Source organism: Heptranchias perlo, chromosome 23 (genome assembly GCF_035084215.1).
Source record: "Heptranchias perlo isolate sHepPer1 chromosome 23, sHepPer1.hap1, whole genome shotgun sequence".
Lineage (NCBI taxonomy): Eukaryota > Metazoa > Chordata > Chondrichthyes > Hexanchiformes > Hexanchidae > Heptranchias > Heptranchias perlo.
Window position 1 is genome coordinate 26,587,403 of NC_090347.1, and position 18,132 is coordinate 26,605,534.

At 43.2% G+C, this 18,132-nt stretch overlaps 1 protein-coding gene across 1 annotated transcript in view; it reads left to right on the forward strand.

Annotated features, from left to right (window-relative positions):
• The window catches only part of usp43a (ubiquitin specific peptidase 43a), a 356,354-nt gene that overhangs the window by 79,740 nt on the left and 258,482 nt on the right, over positions 1 to 18,132 (forward strand). The window contains exon 3 of the mRNA XM_068004243.1: positions 2,350 to 2,447. Coding sequence (XP_067860344.1) covers positions 2,350 to 2,447 — 98 coding nt within the window. The remainder of the gene's footprint in view (positions 1 to 2,349; positions 2,448 to 18,132) is intronic.

The window sequence follows — 18,132 nt, forward strand, 5'->3', positions numbered from 1 at the left end:
AGCAACACGCTGTCTCTGAATTTTTAAACATATCTGAGCTCTAACAAATTGATCCTTGACGATTTTGATGATTTACAAGGTGTCCAAGTTAATCTTGTGTGCGTTATATGGTATCATTTTTGCTACTATTGTTTCGTAGCCATCATAAGGAATAACATGAACAATTGTTCATATTGTCATCTGAATATAGAGTCTCCTGTCAAGGCACTACTCATTCTGAATAAACTAATCTAGGACAACATCATTACTAACAATTTAAAAATTAAATTGCATCACCAGGCAAATACTGCAATTTTCCTTTTTCTGAGTCAATGTGTGTATAACCTGATGATTTAATACTTTAAAACTCACAAATACAATTTTAATGAGGAGCCAAAGATAATGGAAATTCAGCAGTTACTTGAAATAACTCACCTGATGTTTTTCTAAGAGAATCTTTTGAGGGGATATGGGTAGGATTTGTATTCCATAATGGTAGAGAATAAAAAGAGTGCCAAGAGCCACATTGCTGTGCCTGTACCATTTTTGCATCAAGTACGGTTTTCTGGCAGGCATTTACTTCCGGCCTAAAATAGTCTTGTCAGGAATGAAATATAGCTTCATTTATATATTTATATAATGCATTGAAAAGAAACCTAGTCTGGTTAGTTCTGTCTGGTTAGGCCAAGATTGAGCTCACTGCTCCCATCACCCATTTGAAGTGGACCTAAGGGAAGCTGCATGAATGATGAGACTCTTGAAGGGACCCAGGCTCTTCAGCATTTGTTAATTGTTCTGTTTTCCAGTGCATTTTTAGTATAGTTTCTTTCTCTCATAACAGTAATTGCACTTCCAAAAATTGATTCATTGAACGTAAAGTGCTACGGGACATCTTGAGGATGTGATGAGGTGTTACATAAATGCAAGTTCATTCTTTCTTACAGGCTTCTGTTAATTTATGATTGGCATTTTTTGAAGAATTTTTTTCTTCCTCAACTGTATGTTTATGTGGAAACAAATGTAGCTGAATATTGTCTGTTAATTCACTGGAAAACTGACTGCATTTGAAATACTTGTAAGATTGCAGAACAGGAAGAAGTGAAAATTGAAGAACATGAAAGAGTTCTTACAATACAAACTTTCATGAGATACTCCGTGAGATACAAGGCATTGAAATGAAGACTCTCTGATGATCAGCAAGTCAAGCTCAAATTAGAAATGAAGTTTGGTTTTGAAGTATCCCAACTGCAGTATTTCATGGTTGAAGTGGTACAAGGTGAAAAAAGATACCCACTGGAACTAGACTGCCTAAATCTGCCATTTATGCTGTCAGCCCTGGCATTCCTACCTGGCAATGACTGAGGACAGCTGCCTCCACAGGCTGCATGCCAGCAGGGCACCAGTTGCAGATTTGTGCCACCTGCTCCAAAGACACTTGCAACCAATTTGCACCATTGGGCCAGTGACATATTTTTCTTGCTAGGTATGTAGCACCGCTGTCCTCTGGCGAGGCTTGCGAGGGGAGGATGCTTGGAGTGCCAAACCAGGCAACCCTGCTCATACCCACCGAATGCAGCAGCACTTGCACTTCACCAGCAATCAAACTGGGGATTTGGGTGCTGCACCGTTCCGTCTCTTGCAGACAAACTCCGTTTCCTGCCTCAACATTTATTTTTCCAACTGCTGGCATTTATTAGGCTTTCTTGTGTTCCAGATAACCTTTGAAAAGGCAATTTACCTTTTTAAATGGCCACACTCCTTTAATGTTGCATGTATTTTTCTGTCCTGCACTTTTGGGAGCTTCTAGATCCAAGCCAATATTAGTGTGGAGCTCATCATGAATATTCAATTAGGACCAATCTGGGAGATCTGCCCATAGATACCAGTGAGCCTGGCCCTCGCTGTGTAGTTGCTTTGCTGCTTTCTCTGAGAATTTGCTTTCTGTTCTCCTCACTTTCCCTATTTCCTCTTCCTTGGGCCTCCAGTCCTGGTATTTTTGCTTTTCTCCTTAATTATACCGAGAACCATGATCAGGGCTTTGTATGATAGGGCATCTCCAATCAGTCCAAAACCTCCAGGAAACCTGGGTCTATGAGGATCTCGTATTTGCAAGAAAATATTTGAAGTATCTGTTGATCAAACACAATGACAGATGGACTAATTGATTCCAGGGGGAATGCATTCCATGGAAGTATGTGGGATCACAGTTAGAGGTGTTTCCAGATACTATCTAAATACAGCCATACCAGTTTGTCGATGTAAGGCGAAGATCAATATGAGATATTTTGCTAAGGACTCCAATCCATGAATGATCTTCAATGTAAATATATTTTTAACAATTGTCTTTAACAATGTTTTTCGTTCTTTCAGCCTTGTATTGGTGGTGAAAATTCTGCAGGGAGTCACCAAAGCCCACAGCAGGTTGGAATTCAGAGTTTTGTCCAAGAACTTTTTCAAGCACAGTACAGGTAACTGCGATGAGCAACATTTTAAGTGCAGCACTAATTTAATCTTCGACTCCACAGGGAGATGTAAAAAGAATAATTTGAAGATTTAGTTTTTTGTACTTCCACTAAACATAATGGGCTCAATTTTCAATGTAAAAAATGGGTGGGTTGGGGGCGGGGCATTGAAAATTGCCACTATTTCAGACCCGCCTCCAACCCGCCCATTCCCGGTTTTCACCGGGGCGGGACGAGGGGCAGGAGACCAACCTGCTCCCAGGAGTCGGGTCGAGCCTTAAAACCTTTCAAGGAGGCTTCAGGCCTCCTTTTATCTCCAATTCCCGATTTCAATCATGGGGGGGCCGGGATTCCCGGGCCTTCTGTTTGACACCTCGTGTAAGAAGGTGAGAAGGCCCGAGACTAACAGGTAGGTGCCTAGAGGCACAGCTTGTGGGCCTGGAAGAGCAGGAGTGCTTCCCCCAGGCCTGACCAGTCTACCTGCACTGACCACCCCCCCTCCCCCAAAGCGATCGCAGGCACCAGACCCCCGATCGTGGACCCTCCCCCCCCCCAACACCGATCGGCGACCACAGATCGCGACTCCCCTCCCACGGATCACGGATGCGGACACCCCCAACCCCTCAACGATCGCTGATTCCCGATCCCACCCCCCATGACTCGCAACCCCCATGCCCACCCATCCATTCAATCAAAGGCTTACCTGCAGACTTTCCTGAAAACGTCCTCTCCCTAGCTGATCTCACATCTGACTGAGACCAGCCTGTCAATAAGGCGGGTCAGTCGGACGTGAAACTGACAAAAAAGATAAGATGTCCTCTCGTCAAAATCGTAAGGATGTCCAGGACACCCGTACTAATGGGTTTCCCGACCTCAATTTGACCCCCTGCCCCCTTCCTGGCTCCATTTTAAAATTGAGCCCAATGAGTAGCTTATCATTAGCTTTTTTTTGTTGTTGGAAATAGGCATGCTGGAATCCATACACAGTGCGATGGGTACTGACCTATCTCAGTAACTTGAATGGAAAGGAACATTTCCCGTTTCTATAACAATTATAGTTTTCTTTCCTGCATGGACACCAAGTAGGTTTTCATCCCTGCTAAGCCACTCCATTGATGTATCTGATGGGAGTCTGATGCCTCTTGCATTCTGAAGCAGTTTGATAATAAATAGATGCTACAATTTCAGATGAGCTTGAACTCAAATTTGGAGCCACAGGGCCTGGGGAATGCTTGTCGAGTGGGGGCACCCCCAGCCAGTTAGAGAAGTTTCCCAGGATCTTGTATCTCAGGAGCCGTTCTTGGCTTGGTTTGAAGTCACAGCCCTTGCTGTTTCCTATGGAGCCGCTCTGCTGTGCTCTCCATTCATGATGTTACCGGTGTGGGTAATTAGGGTTGTTTCCAGACATGTCTTAGCGTGACTGTGATTTTACTCAATAGAATGGGTTAATACTTTGAACATTCCTTCCCTTTTAGTGCCGCTTCAGATTATCAACCACTTGCTGAGGGACAATGCTTAAGTAGATTGGGTTCCTTTTAAATAGAGGTGTGGGGAACTGCGTGCTTCAGTGAATATCCGCTTAATTGTTAGTGCACGTATTAAAGAATACCCTCATAATCAGCAAAGTAAAACGATGTTCTGAACAATATTTCATGTTTATTGAGTACATGGAGAAAGGATTTCCTCTCTTCATTATTTAATGCAATCAGAAATACACAATAAACAGAGGAAATCTCCCCTTCTGCCCCCCGCCCTCCAGGAGATCACGATGTATTGGTCACAATATCCTCTTAGTGCTCTTACCGCAGAAGATTACAGCTGTGGTTTAACATGAATTTGGAAATGCGGCTCAGTGACTTCTAAATCATTTTATTTTAATTTTTGCAGGCAATAAAATATTTTACCCACAGTTAATCCTGTTAATCTTGTAGCCAAATCAGAGACACAATGGAAACTCGTAGGTCAACATTCTTTTTGGGACTAGTTTTTAAGAGGGAGGAAGAGAGGCAACAATGTGTTGCTTGTTTGTAGTTGTGCTGGAAGCCTCCTTTTGTTTTGGTTGCCTGACACACTCCAAGCATCCCTCTAAGTAAAGCCTGGGTAATTAAGCCTTCCAACAAAACAGGAAGGTTTACTGTATTAGGAAATAGTGTATTTGCTTTAGGGAAAACTTTAAGTCTACCTCATGCTTAACAGGTCTATTGGAACATAAATATCTGTTGAAAATGAAGACCTGTATTATATTGGTAATCATATCAGATTACATTCCTGTGAAGCACTTTGAGATGTTTTACTACATTAAAGGCGCTATATAAATGCAAGTTGTTGTTGTTATATCAACATCTGCCCCAGAAAGTAATGGACAAAGTAGTACTTCAGCACAGTGGTTGAAATCAATAATTAAATACTTGCGTTCTAGAGAAAATCCAACTCTTTAATCTGTTTGTCTTGTATGTCTTGAGAGCTTAGTTCTTGAAAATGCTTCAAATATAATTGAACTTAAGGTTTGTGTATGTATTGATTTTTGCACCATTTTACCATTGAGAGCAACATTTAAATATAGTGCCATTTTCTTCCTCCCTGTGTTCCTCTTTGCTCTCCCTCCCCCCTCACCCTCTGCCATCTATTCCCAACAAATCCCTGAGGTAGGTCTGCCTAAATGCTAGGCTTGTGCCAGTAGAACTGCACAGTTCAGCAGCAAGATGTACTTGAGATGTGGCCTGACTTACCCTTCATAATTTTCTAATCCCTCTCACCAGGGAACTGTTGCATTTTCATTTCTTGCCTTCCGTCCATGTCGGTCCTGCCAAGATCAGGAATTTGTCTTGTGGGAAACCATTAACATCACCTTGTGTCATACAGGAGTGAGAAGTAATGTTATTGTTCGAGTTGTGTTAACTACATCGGGATAGGTAGGATTGGAACCTGGAGAGGACAGCCTCAATAAGATGAACCGTGGAGGAGGATGGAATGATTGACCTAATCAAACACCACAGAGAAGTGGCTTCACTCCTCACACCTGCACGATTACCTCTAGAGTAAATCAAGGTACCATCCTAGGCGTCCAGTGTTTCCTTTTTGTACAATATCCCTTAGATACACCATCCATAGGTCAGTTTCTACACGTGTGCTGATAGCACTTAGCTCTGCCTCTCCTCCACCACACTCCACCACACTCCACTCTCAACCATCTCTGTGCTGTCAAATTGCTTGTCTAATATCATTGAGGCCAATGAGGGATAATATGCTCCAGTTGTAGCTCATTGAAAAATTGAGGAATATATCCTCCCTGGAAGGAGACCTTGTTAGTAATCTCCTCCAGCATTTCTGGAGGGCGGGGTGGGCTACTAAAGCTCAAATAACTCAGTTGGCCCAATACAAATTGTTCCCATTCGGTTTATCTTTTTAAAAAGAAATGAACCGAGAAATGAAAACAAACAAAATTATACTGAGAACACACCCCTTTTAAAACAAAAATGCGTAAGATAGCAGTTTAAACAAATCAGTAGTTTCAACCTATTGGCTTAAGTTGAAGCAATTTCCTTCTTTATCACACAGTTCTTGATATAAAAATATGGTTTAGAATTAGAAGACATGTACCAATTATTTTTACATTGCACATAAGATCATTTTTTATTGCTGTTTCCATATGAAATACAAAAACCCTCAGTCTGTGAACGAAACCAAAGCAAAAACACTCTAACTAGTGATCTGTTTACCTACCAGATGAAGTAGAACCAAATATAATTTTGTTAAATCACATTCTCAAATGAGTCAAGCTCTGCTTTACAAAAAAAATCCTGCAGTCCTCCAAAACGAATATTCCTATCTTTTAAAGATAAAATGTTGACTGGCAACACACAGTGAATAAACTTTAATCTGAAATGAATGGAATTTTGTTCTGCAGTTGAATGATAATTACGGCTCTTGATTTTCCCCCTCCCCTCATTTCACAATAGTAATTAAAAACTTAAGCATATCAGACCATTTATCTGGAACAATAATTCTGAAGATTTTTTTTTAGGAACTGAATCCTAATCATAAGCCAAAGGTTTAGAAGAATTATTTAGAAGAAGGAAGACTCCATTCCTAAACAGCCTGATTGAGAAGCCTATTTTTCTGGACGTAGTAGCAGCAATAATCTGCTGTTGTGCAACAATTACACAAGAGGACATGAATTATTCTAACATCTATTTATAATATTCCGTGTCTTATACTTGGCATATGGATGACTCTCTTGAAGTGAAGAGAATCCATTTTTTTAAAAGAAAGAAAAGAGCATGGTTGATCCCCAGTAAATGCAAACATTCTTAGTGAATGTAACGGGCACACAACTGGTGACTGGAATCTTAATCCCAGTCTACAGCACTTTTCTTCCAGACCTCCAGAGGGATTAATAAAGTCTGATTATATGTACAAGACTGCTGGATCTGATAAGCCTAATTTCACATTCTCCATTTAATTATTTTGCCCTTCTGTTTCAGTTTACACAGCCTAAAATTTTAGTGTGCCAGTTAATTGTTAAATAAATTAAAGAAGATAAAATTTAAGGGGGAAGGGGTGCAGGAAAAGGTCATTTGTCCCAAAGGCACCTGTCTTTTTTGCAGATCAGCTCCACCTTCTCCCTATATTCCTCAATCCCGTCTCGCTGCAGAAACGCATCCGTTTCTCTCATTTATAATATTTGCTTCGGTGGCTCTTCCCAGTAAGTTATTCCACAACTCCAGCACCCTTTGGATGAAAACATTCCACTTGATTTCCTCCTTACTCCTAACTCCCTAAAGTTTAAAAAGCCTTTTTATGTATTATAACAAGCAGCATGACATTGTCCAGTGCAGTGGTTTTCAAACCTTTCTGTGCGTGGGACCCTCTGTAAACACTGAAACACTCTCCTAACCTAACTTCTAAAAGACTGTCAGGAGCCCCAAGGAAAACATCGAAGAAAACATTTATTAGCAGCCAACAAATGACAACAGAACAATTCAGCGATATGATGATGGATAAACAGAGATCTGATGGCTCAGAGGAACCCCTGGAATCCCCTTCTGGGCCTCTGGCAGCCCCTTGTAGATCCCAGTTTGAAAAATTATGATCTAGCAGTAGACAGTAGCCTTCAAGATTTTAAAACTCAGGCATGGTGTTGCTTAATGACTAATTGCTGATTTATCGCCTCGTCTGGTTTTTTTTCCAACCACGATGGTGTCCTGCACAATGGGCCTTGGCCTTTCACCTAGGTTCACACTGGGGGAAAAAATACTGCTGACAATCTCTGCAAAGCATTAAGTGGTTGCTCTCAATGTATGGAAACCATTCTCATTGAAGCTTGTTTAACCCATGTAATCAGAGATAAAAAGGAATTGGGAATAGGTACTGAGAGGTAGATAGTGGAGTGTCATGTTTCCTTTTTGCAGGCTGGTAACACTAACCTAATGAAATGCAGGCTTATTTGTTTAAGATAACCTCCTTTAGGGCTTGATCCTTTCTATCGGGTCAATTTATCAATATTGAAGGTTAAGATTTTGTTTAAAGATTCAGTTTGCTGCACCCATGAAGATAACCAACATGCTGTGGCTGACTACTCTGACGCTGTTATGTATTTAGGGTTTGGTGGAGTGTCAGTGAAAAATAGGTCTTCCCTGTAGTCAGTCTTAGTGAATCTGCTGGTTTTACTCTGGGGTTATTGCTACTACCACATTAAACCAATTGGAAAAATAGTTTCAAGCTAAAAATGCAGAGAAGTAATTATTACCTGACCAAGCTCTTTACCCCCCAGCCCCCCATTGCCTCTTGTGAAATGCCGTGTGACATTTCGTTATCGTAAAGACCTATGCAATTGTGAGGCCTTTTTTGTTATTTGTCCATGGGATGTGGGCGTCACTGGCAAGGCCGGCATTTATTGCCCACCCCTAATTGCCCTTGAGAAGGTGGTGGTGAGTCGCCGCCTTGAACCGCTGCAGTCCGTGTGGTCACGGTTCTCCCACAGTGCTGTTAGGTAGGGAGTTCCAGGATTTTGACCCAGTGACGATGAAGGAACGGCGATATATTTGCAAGTTGGGATGGTGTGTGACTTGGAGGGGAACGTGCAGGTGGTGTTATTCCCATGTGCCTGATGTCCTTGTCCTTCTAGGTGGTAGAGGTCGCGGGTTTAGGAGGTGCTGTCGAAGAAGCCTTGGCGAGTTGCTGTAGTGCGTCCTGTGGATGGTACACACTGCAGCCACTGTGCGCCTGTGGTGGAGGGAGTGAATGATTAGGGTGGTGGATGGGGTGCCAATCAAATAGGCTGCTTTGTCCTGGATGGTATCGAGCTTCTTGAGTGTTGTTGGAGCTGCACTTATCCAGGCAAGTGGAGAGTTTTCCATCACACTCCTGACTTGTGCCTTGTAGATGGTGGAAAGGCTTTGGGGGGTCAGGAGGTGAGTCACTCGCCGCAGAATACCCAGCCTCTGACCTGCTCTTGCAGCCACAGTATTTATGTGGCTGGTCCAGTTAAGTTTCTGGTCAATGGTGACCCCCAGGATGTTGATGGTAGGGGATTCGGCGATGGTAATGCCGTTGAATGTCAAGGGGAGGTGGTTAGATTCTCTCTGGTTGGAGATGGTCATTGCCTGGCACTTGTCGATGTACATTGTGTATCCAGTTTTGTAAAAGTAAATACTTTTTTTCCTTTGGGTTTTATCCTCTTCCTTTTCTTCCCCGTTTTGTCTTCTCCCCTCCTCTTCTGAAGATGCGTACTGCTTGCACTCCTGCTCCTTCTGGCCCCACAAAAAATAAAAGTAAAATATAAAATTCAGCCGTTTTCTGAGTGGCCTCCAGTGGTCCCTTTTTTATGTTCGAAGGACTGCTGGGTAGGCTACTCAACTTTGTACAAATGGATGGTGTGTGTCCATTCGGACCTATATACGTCATAGGACCTCGATTTTGTATATTACAAGCCCATGCTCCGGTCACTCATCTCTGGATCCTATCCAAGATCACGGCACTCAGACAGCCAGCGAAAACTGGGCGGTAACTAACCCAATGCCATTTTCAGGCCACTGCCACCCCATTTATGCCAGGCAGTGGCATTTAAAATCAACTGTTTTGTAACTTCAGATGCTTTTACATTTGGTGCTTCTGTAATTTGGATTGTGAAAGTGCAGCTTCGTGATCTGGCTCCCTGTGTTCGCCTTGCTGAAAGCGCCTCTCTTATCCTGATGGCAGAGTCATCATTTCCACACAGCTTGAACTATAGAAGTGCCAAATGTGAAAGTGTCTTTAGCTGTGAGTTGCAGTGTCCATAGTCGTTAGATTTTTGCCAAATAACTGAATTAAAAGCCATCTTTTCCAAGTGCCTTCATCAATGAAATACCATGGCCATGTCTGAATAGTCTCATATGGCACTTCAGGTAGTATTGCATTTTATTGGTTCTCACTCCAGCTACAATGTTACAGATCCACACTAATGTCCTGCATTATATTGTGGATTGCCTTTGTGTACCTTTTATTCCATTTTATACTGACAGATGTCAAATCCAGCCTCTGACTGATTGTGTGAACTCTGAATGTATCCAGGATAAAGTAGATCTATCTCTGGGGTATGTTTCATCCTAATTCTGAAGTAACAGATTGATCACCACCTCTCCAGCTCTTCCCAAAGCTGAGCTGCAGCTTCCTGTCTGTTCTATTTACTGTAGAAGAAGAAAAGTTGAATTTGCTCGCAACATTTCACAAGGGCTGTGCAGACCATGCACTCAAAATCCATGTCCTTATATCTGTGGTGCTATGCTAGCTGAGTTTGTTTCTTTCTCTGGACTAGCAGTCCAGTTGCCTGGTGTAGCATCCGAATCGCTGACCCAGCTAAGATTGGCTATCTTGGCGCAGACCAGATCTCCCTGGTCCGTGTGACTCAGTCGCACACTAGAATTAAGCCATCAATGGGAACTGACGCTCATTTTTTTTTTAACTCTGTCAATTTTTGTCTTGATTACGCTTCTGTGAAATGCCTGGGGATGTTTTTCTATGTTTGAGGTGCTATATAAATGAAAGTTATTGTATACTGCCGAAAGCTGCATTATAAATAGGGCAGCTCTACTGCATCTGTGATACGTGCCAGTCAGAGGCAAGTTGCGGTTCCAGCCTGTGAGGATTGCTTCACTCACTGCAAGAATGCCTCTGCTTCAAAAGTGTGAAGCTCAGGCATGTAGAACAGGAAGGACTGTGATTCGATCCCTGACTTGTGCTGAATTATTTGATCTCAGTTGGAGTAGCAGTTGGGACACTACAACTGGCATCATTGTACCTGGGCTAGAGGGCGGGAAAATCATCCAGGGTCGCCCTTCCTGATTTTTTATTTTTTTAAATATATATATATATATATATATATATATATTTTAAAAATAATGCTGGCCCCAATTGCCTAGTTTTACGCATGAAGAATGACCGTTTGGGCCAAGAACTGGGAGTACCAGTCGCCTGAGGAACCATATCTCAACATGAATCTTTTGGGGAAGTTAGAAAAGAATTACTCTCTACAGTTACATTCCCCTCTAAGATGCTTGCTTAAATTGGGGAGTCTTGTTCCCTAACAAGTTCCACAAACTCCGTTCCCTAGCCACCGACTCCATCCATCTACCTGGCCACTGTCTGAGGCTGATCCTATTTGACGGTGAGATGAGCTTCCGACCACATATCCACTCCATCGCTAAGACTGCCTACTTTCGCCCTTCTATGCCCCCGCCTCAGCTCATCTGCTGCTGAAACCCTCAACCATGCCTTTGTTGCCTCTAGACTTGACTATTCCAATGCTCTCCTGGCTGGCCTCCCATCTTCCACCCTCTAAACTTGAGCTCATCCAAAGCTCTGCTGCCCGTGTCCTAACTTGCACAGAGTCCCGTTTACCATCACCCCTGTGCTCGCTGACCTACATTGGCTCCTGGTCCGGGAACGCCTCAATTTTAAAATTGTCATTCTTGTTTTCAAATCACTCAATGGCTTAGCCTCTCCCTATGTCTGTAACCTCCTCCAACCCTCCAAGATCTCTGCGTTCCTTCAATTCTTGCCTCTTGTGCATCCCCGACTTTAATCGCTCCACCATTAGTGGCTGTGCCTTCAGCTGCCTGGGCCATAAGCTCAAGAATTCCCTCCCTAAACCTCTCCACTCTCTACCTCTCTCTCTTCCTTCAAGATGCCCCTTAACCTACCTCTTTGACTAAGCTTTTGGTCACCTGTTCTAATATTTCCTTATGTGGCTCGGTGTCATATTTCGTTTGATAACGCTCCTGTGAAGTGCCTTGGGACATTTTACTACATTAAAGATGCTATATAAATGCAAGTTGTTGTTGTCACCTGTTGACTTGGAAATTGAAATGGTGCCTAATATTCTGATCTTCCTTTGTTTCTGTCCGTTTCTATCTTTTAAAATTATGTTCTGATGGTTTCATTGAAGGGCAATGAGGAAATCATTATTAAACTTGATGGTGTGGAACTGAATTAACATCAGCGATACAGTTATTGACATGAATGCTTCAGTGGTCCTGTCGTTTCAAGTTTGTATGCTAATTCAGATCACTTGTAATCATGGCCTCTGGAATTCCTCAAAGAAATTGGTTTCCCTTGGTAATGGCATCACCGCTCATTCACATTGAAGTGTACAAAAGAAGAAAAAAAAATGTCGATGCCAATAATATTACTCGTATTTGGTGTTTTTTTTAATCTTGGGGGATTCTGATAAATACCCTCTTAAAAAAAAATCCCTGCCACCATTTTGATGGGGGCAGGCTGGCTGCCGTGGCCCATGGGACCGGAGTGGAACAGGCAATCAGTGATCAAGAAATCAGGTAGAGCTTGCTCTCACCAGATCTCTGCCCATTCCACGCCACTCCTGATCTTCTGGTTAGCCTTTATGGCAGCCCTTAATTGCTCCTGCAGAAAAGATCTGATTTTCTGAAGTTATCCCTGGGAATATGCACTCAGTTTGCTTATATGAAATAGGCGATGAGGAGATCAGGCACATTCTGGGCTGATAGGAAGTCTGTGTTTAAAGGGGGATGAACTACATTTTTATTTCAAACATGGAGTTTGTGACAGCTGAATTTACAGTGTCTATTTTTTTGATTTTGTGGCTCGTGTCCTTGAATTTTGGCAGCAAGAAATTTTGTTGCTACATTTAAAATCTGAATATGGGAATTCCAAAGGGTATTTCTCTCTTTGGTGTCATTTGAAGGAGGAAGAAAATAATGGAAGGGAGCATGCATTACACCAGACTTTTAACTGCCCTTTTGTGCTTTATGCATGCTGCCATGTCTAAAGGCCCAGACTTACCTGAGAATACCTGAGAAAATTGTCTTTGCAGGGTCCACTTCACCAGGGAGGCTGGTGACAGAGTTGTCCTACTCTTTGAATCTGACATGCAGATAACCTCCAGCACAGGGACAGCATTATTGATGGCAGTCAAGATCACCACAGCCCCAAACTTTTATACTGCGTGCTCAATTCAAGCTGCCATTGGGGACACCAGCAATGTCAGTCAATCTGCAGCAGGTCACCTGATGCATTATTCACCAAGTCAAACAACTTCCGTCATTTTCCCCCTGTATACCAAGCAGCAAAACGAGAGGACTTTGTGATATTTTTTGCATTATAGGTTCCCCAGAATCCAAGACTTTATTGATAGCATCTGTGTGGCAGTCCAGCCCACTACTCAATTCCTACTACTTTCGTGAACATAACTACTCCATTCATGTATAGAAATACAAGGGTAATGTCAGTGCATATCCCTTTGCCAGGCAGCCCATCTGCTGACAAGAGCAAAGCAGGACACTAACTATCAGCCACAATATATCTATGCTGAAACACTTTTGAAGGCAACAACAGCAATCACAGATTAAACTTTCAGCTAGGTGCCATTACTGCCCAGTGCATTAACAAGCAGAGTGAAGAGCTCCCCTATGGGGAGGGTGCCCTGGGGCCATCCTTTGCCTGACTTCTGACAGAAGCACCTCCAAAGTAGCATCTGAAAATGGAAGTGTTCTGCATCATTGGCTAGCCAGTCGAGCTTTCTGCCCTGCAACAATCAAGCAGCCCTTTCAAATAGCAGCTGTATCTTATGTCCTGACCCCCGCTTTAAATGAGCTTCTGCTGGCAGGCAGAAACTTATTGTGAATATATAATGAGGCTGACCTCAGGATCCTTCGAACGGTGAGCACTAAGCTGTCTGCTGTCCGATCTTGCCACTTCAATGCCACGATTAGATAATTTGCCATGATAACTTTCAGGATCAAAAAAGGACCTATGGCCGAACAAGCCTGTCCCTTTGTGACAGATCAGGATTACCTTTCCTCCTTTCCTGCTTTATCACCATATTCCTCAAACTCTTTTCTCTCCAGAAACTCATCCAGTCATGTCCTGAACTCACTTACACTGTCCATTTCAATGTTCTTCCTGGTAATGTATTCCACAACACTGATTTTAGGATCCTGGTAAAATAGGGTCTTTCAAACCCAGTTGCATTTGCATTCGTAGTGTAGAGGGTGGGCTCGGTGAAATCTTGCAATATACGCCCTAGCCCCCATTTTGAACAGACTCCAGGTAGGGGAGAAGTTTGCCCACAGAGGATGGTGGGCTCTATTTTGGTGCTGAAGGCTACCCTTCAATAAAAGTACATGTGCAAGCTGCATGGAGGGAGGTTACCAACCAAGTCATTGCAGTCACCCAGCACCCTCATACATGGCAGCAACCGAAGAATAAGTGTGTCATTATCAGAAACCAGGTGAAGGTGAGCGTGTTCCTCACTTTTGCACACGTTTCTTATGGAGCCCTTCAAGGTTGGTGCAAACCTAATTTGGGAACTGCAGTACCCTGTGGGAGGTACCATTTCAAGCATTTGTGCACAGCCATTGTCCTTTTGCACATGCTTTTCATTGTGCCTAAGCTACATGACACTTTTTTTGATACTGGAGATGGCAGCTGAGGAACAGTTAGCAGCTTTACAGGCGACTTGAGTCAAGTGCTTCTCTGCTGTACAGGGGTTTCTCAGTAGAGTCAACTCAGCAGCTATGGATGCAAAGATATCCATGTTCTCCCAAAAGACGTCCACCCAGTGTTTTTTTTTCTCCTTCATATGGTGTCGGCACTGCAGACTGACAAACAGTGAAGTTATCCTGGCTGCTTCTTGGATAGTGACGAGCTAAAACCCCAACACCTGCAATTTTTGGCCTTTCACAAACTTCGCTTCCTTATCTCAATTATGTTTTTTTTTATTCGTTCACGGGATGTGGGCGTCGCTAGCGAAGCCAGCATTTATTGCCCATCCCTAATTGCCCTCGAGAAGGTGGTGGTGAGCCGCCTTCTTGAACCGCTGCAGTCCGTGTGGTAACGGTTCTCCCACAGTGCTGTTAGGAAGGGAGTTCCAGGATTTTGACCCAGCGACAATGAAGGAACGGCGATATATTTCCAAGTCGGGATGGTGTGTGACTTGGAGGGGAACGTGCAGGTGGTGTTGTTCCCATGTGCCTGCTGCTCTTGTCCTTCTCGGTGGTAGAGGTCGCGGGTTTGGGAGGTGCTGTCGACGAAGCCTTGGCGAGTTGCTGCAGTGCATCCTGTGGATGGTACACACTGCAGCCACAGTGCGCCGGTGGTGAAGGGAGTGAATGTTTAGGGTGGTGGATGGGGTGCCAATCAAGCGGGCTGCTTTATCTTGGATGGTGTCGAGCTTCTTGAGTGTTGTTGAAGCTGCACTCATCCAAGCAAGTGGAGAGTATTCCATCACACTCCTGACTTGTGCCTTGTAGATGGTGGAAAGGCTTTGTGGAGTCAGGAGGTGAGTCACTCGCCGCAGAATACCCAGCCTCTGACCTGATCTCGTAGCCACAGTATTTATATGGCTGGTCCATTTAAGTTTCTGGTCAATGGTGACCCCCAGGATGTTGATGGTGGGGGATTCGGCGATGGTAATGCCGTTGAATGTCAAGGGGAGGTGGTTAGACTCTCTCTTGTTGGAGATGGTCATTGCCTGGCACTTATCTGGCGTGAATGTTACTTGCCACTAATGAGCCCAAGCCTGGATGTTGTCCAGGTCTTGCTGCATGCGGGCTCGGACTGCTTCATTTTTTGAGGGGTTGCGAATGGAACTGAACGCTGTGCAGTCATCAGCGAACATCCCCATTTCTGACCTTATGATGGAGGGAAGGTCATTGATGAAGCAGCTGAAGATGGTTGGGCCTACGACACTAGTACGTTCAGAACCACCAAAGGAATACACATCCTCACCTCTTTGTAAGGTTAAATGTAAGGAGTCGCACAACACCAGGTTATAGTCCAACAGCTTTATTTGAAATCACAAGCTTTCGGAGCTTTGCTCCTTCGTCAGGTGAAGTGAAGAGTTGCATAAAGGCTCAGCATATATAGTCAGAGAACAATGCCTGGTGTAATGTCAAAGCCAGAGGTAACAGAATAATGGTGGGGAACGGAAACCCAAAATGCAAAAATAGCTGACTACTCAGCAAAATCAATTAGTACATAGAGCAAATTGCAGCCAAGGGTACAAAAATAATCCTATAAAAATTTGAAAACTTACTGTCACACTTTGGGATTCTTCAGTCACTTTTTTTGGAACAGACTTGGGCATGAACTATATTAAATGTAATTTTTTTTTGCGAAAGCTTTCTTGGAATGGGTTATCTTCCCGGGACAGCCACATGCTGAGCTATGGATCGGTCGGCAGACAAATAGCATTTATTATGCGAGACAGGAAGTTCTCTTAGAGACCCAAACAATGGACAATCCATTAGCCATGTCCAATTATTCAAAAAGACACTTTGCACCTTGGTGTAGGAAACCTTTTGGGGCTCTGAGAAATTGGCTGTGAAAGGAATGAACTGCTGCCCCAGGCAGTAGGACAAGATACAGAAAGATTGTGCTTTGGTTGTTGGGTTAGAGGACCCACCGGAGTGGGCTAACACTCGTGTTTTTTTTTGTTGTGTGATCGTACGTGAACAAAAGTTATACTGATTGTACCAAGTATCTCTCATCATATTAATGTTCCTTACATTTTGCTTACTGTGAAATGAAGTAGCTGACAAATCAAACTCTTGCTTAGTGTTAGCTCGGCCTGCCTTTGGAGAGATTGAAAGAATATACGTGTAAGGCACTGTGATCTGGTCCAGTACAGAAAGGAATTTCATTGTTACACTCCCAGGTCCCATTACCACACTAGTAGATATACGGCAGTGGGAGCCAACTTTTCAAAGAAGCAGGCAACCAAACTGCTTAAGAGAAAGGTGACCCCACTGAATTTGTGGAAGTCACAAATTCCTAATATTTACCTTCATGTTTTTTAAGGTCGTTGCTTCAGTCGGTGAGCTCCCCAGGACTGAGTGCCTGGTTGTTATGAGTGAGGTGTGCACTGTGGGTGGAGCCTTGCCCAACGTGTAAAGTTTGCTGGTCCAGAATTTCAGATTGCATTGATATACTCTCATGACGCACATGCCAGAAGTGTGACCTCTTTAGTTCAACCAAAATCGTACTTATAAAAATTAGGTACCTTGAGAGTTAGGCACGCAACTTTTTGAACTTCACCTGCTTCATGTGGAAAAGGTTTTTCTTGACGACCCTTCTTATCTCTAACTTCCTAAAATTTTACTTGAATAAACTAACGAATAGATGAAAAATAGCCAGTGAGTGGTGGCAGGTCAAGTGATTGATGAGAACATTGTGAAGTTCAGTGGAATGCTGGACATGTGACATTGACACATTATGATGTCGACAGCCTGCTGCCAATTATCCCATCTTACTGGGATGAGTTTGGTTGTTTTTGGTGGTGGGGATGATGCGGAAGAGAGGGTGGTTGGTCTAAACACTAAGTGATAAAGGGGATGGAAAATCCTCTGATAACAAAAAAAATCCAGGAGAATACCCGAGCTCCTCTGTAATTAACAACCCATTAACAAAATTGCATTCTCAGAAATTGCATGTCTTGAAGCTGCATGTTCTTGTGATGTCATTATCAGACCATTAATTACAAAGAAAAACAGACATTCTCTCCTTGTTAAGAGAATTTCACCCCGAAGTGCTTTCCCGTGCTGCTGATGGTGCAGTTATGCTACACAGCAGAGTTTATGAAGTACAGTTGGTGACAAACTAGAAAATATGTCCGAGCTCAAAATGTGCTCTTTATTGCTCAGCCATCTTAACTACTTGAAGCTGTCAATCATAAAAACACTTTCTGTTTGAAGGAAACAGTTGGAGAACCTCCTGTATTTGGTTATGGACACAAAATTACATCTGTACATCTCAAAATGTTGAGCAAAACTCCAAAATATTTGCAGTCCTTGCAGTGTTTATATTGAAAGGAATTTTGGAGGTATTGATGAGGAATGATGTGTACTTGCCCAACATCAGTCCTCTGCATTTCTGTGTGTTTTTTACAAGACTGCATGGGCCTGTGTCCAAAGCCATTCATACCGTTGGAATTCATGAAGATTGGACAAAGGGAGAGTGATGGCAAAGAGACCTCTCTTGTGCTAATACCTAACCTTGTTTGGTCTGTGAATAGGTTTGCCAGAGACTGGTTCAGAAACTAGCCTGGGCTCATTGAGTCATGATACAGTATGATGCCATGATGCCATTGTACATAGATGGTGAACTAGGAGATTTGACGCCGAGCCACTCCTTTGTGTCAGCAGCCTTGTTTCATTATGCTATTTATGTTCAGTGC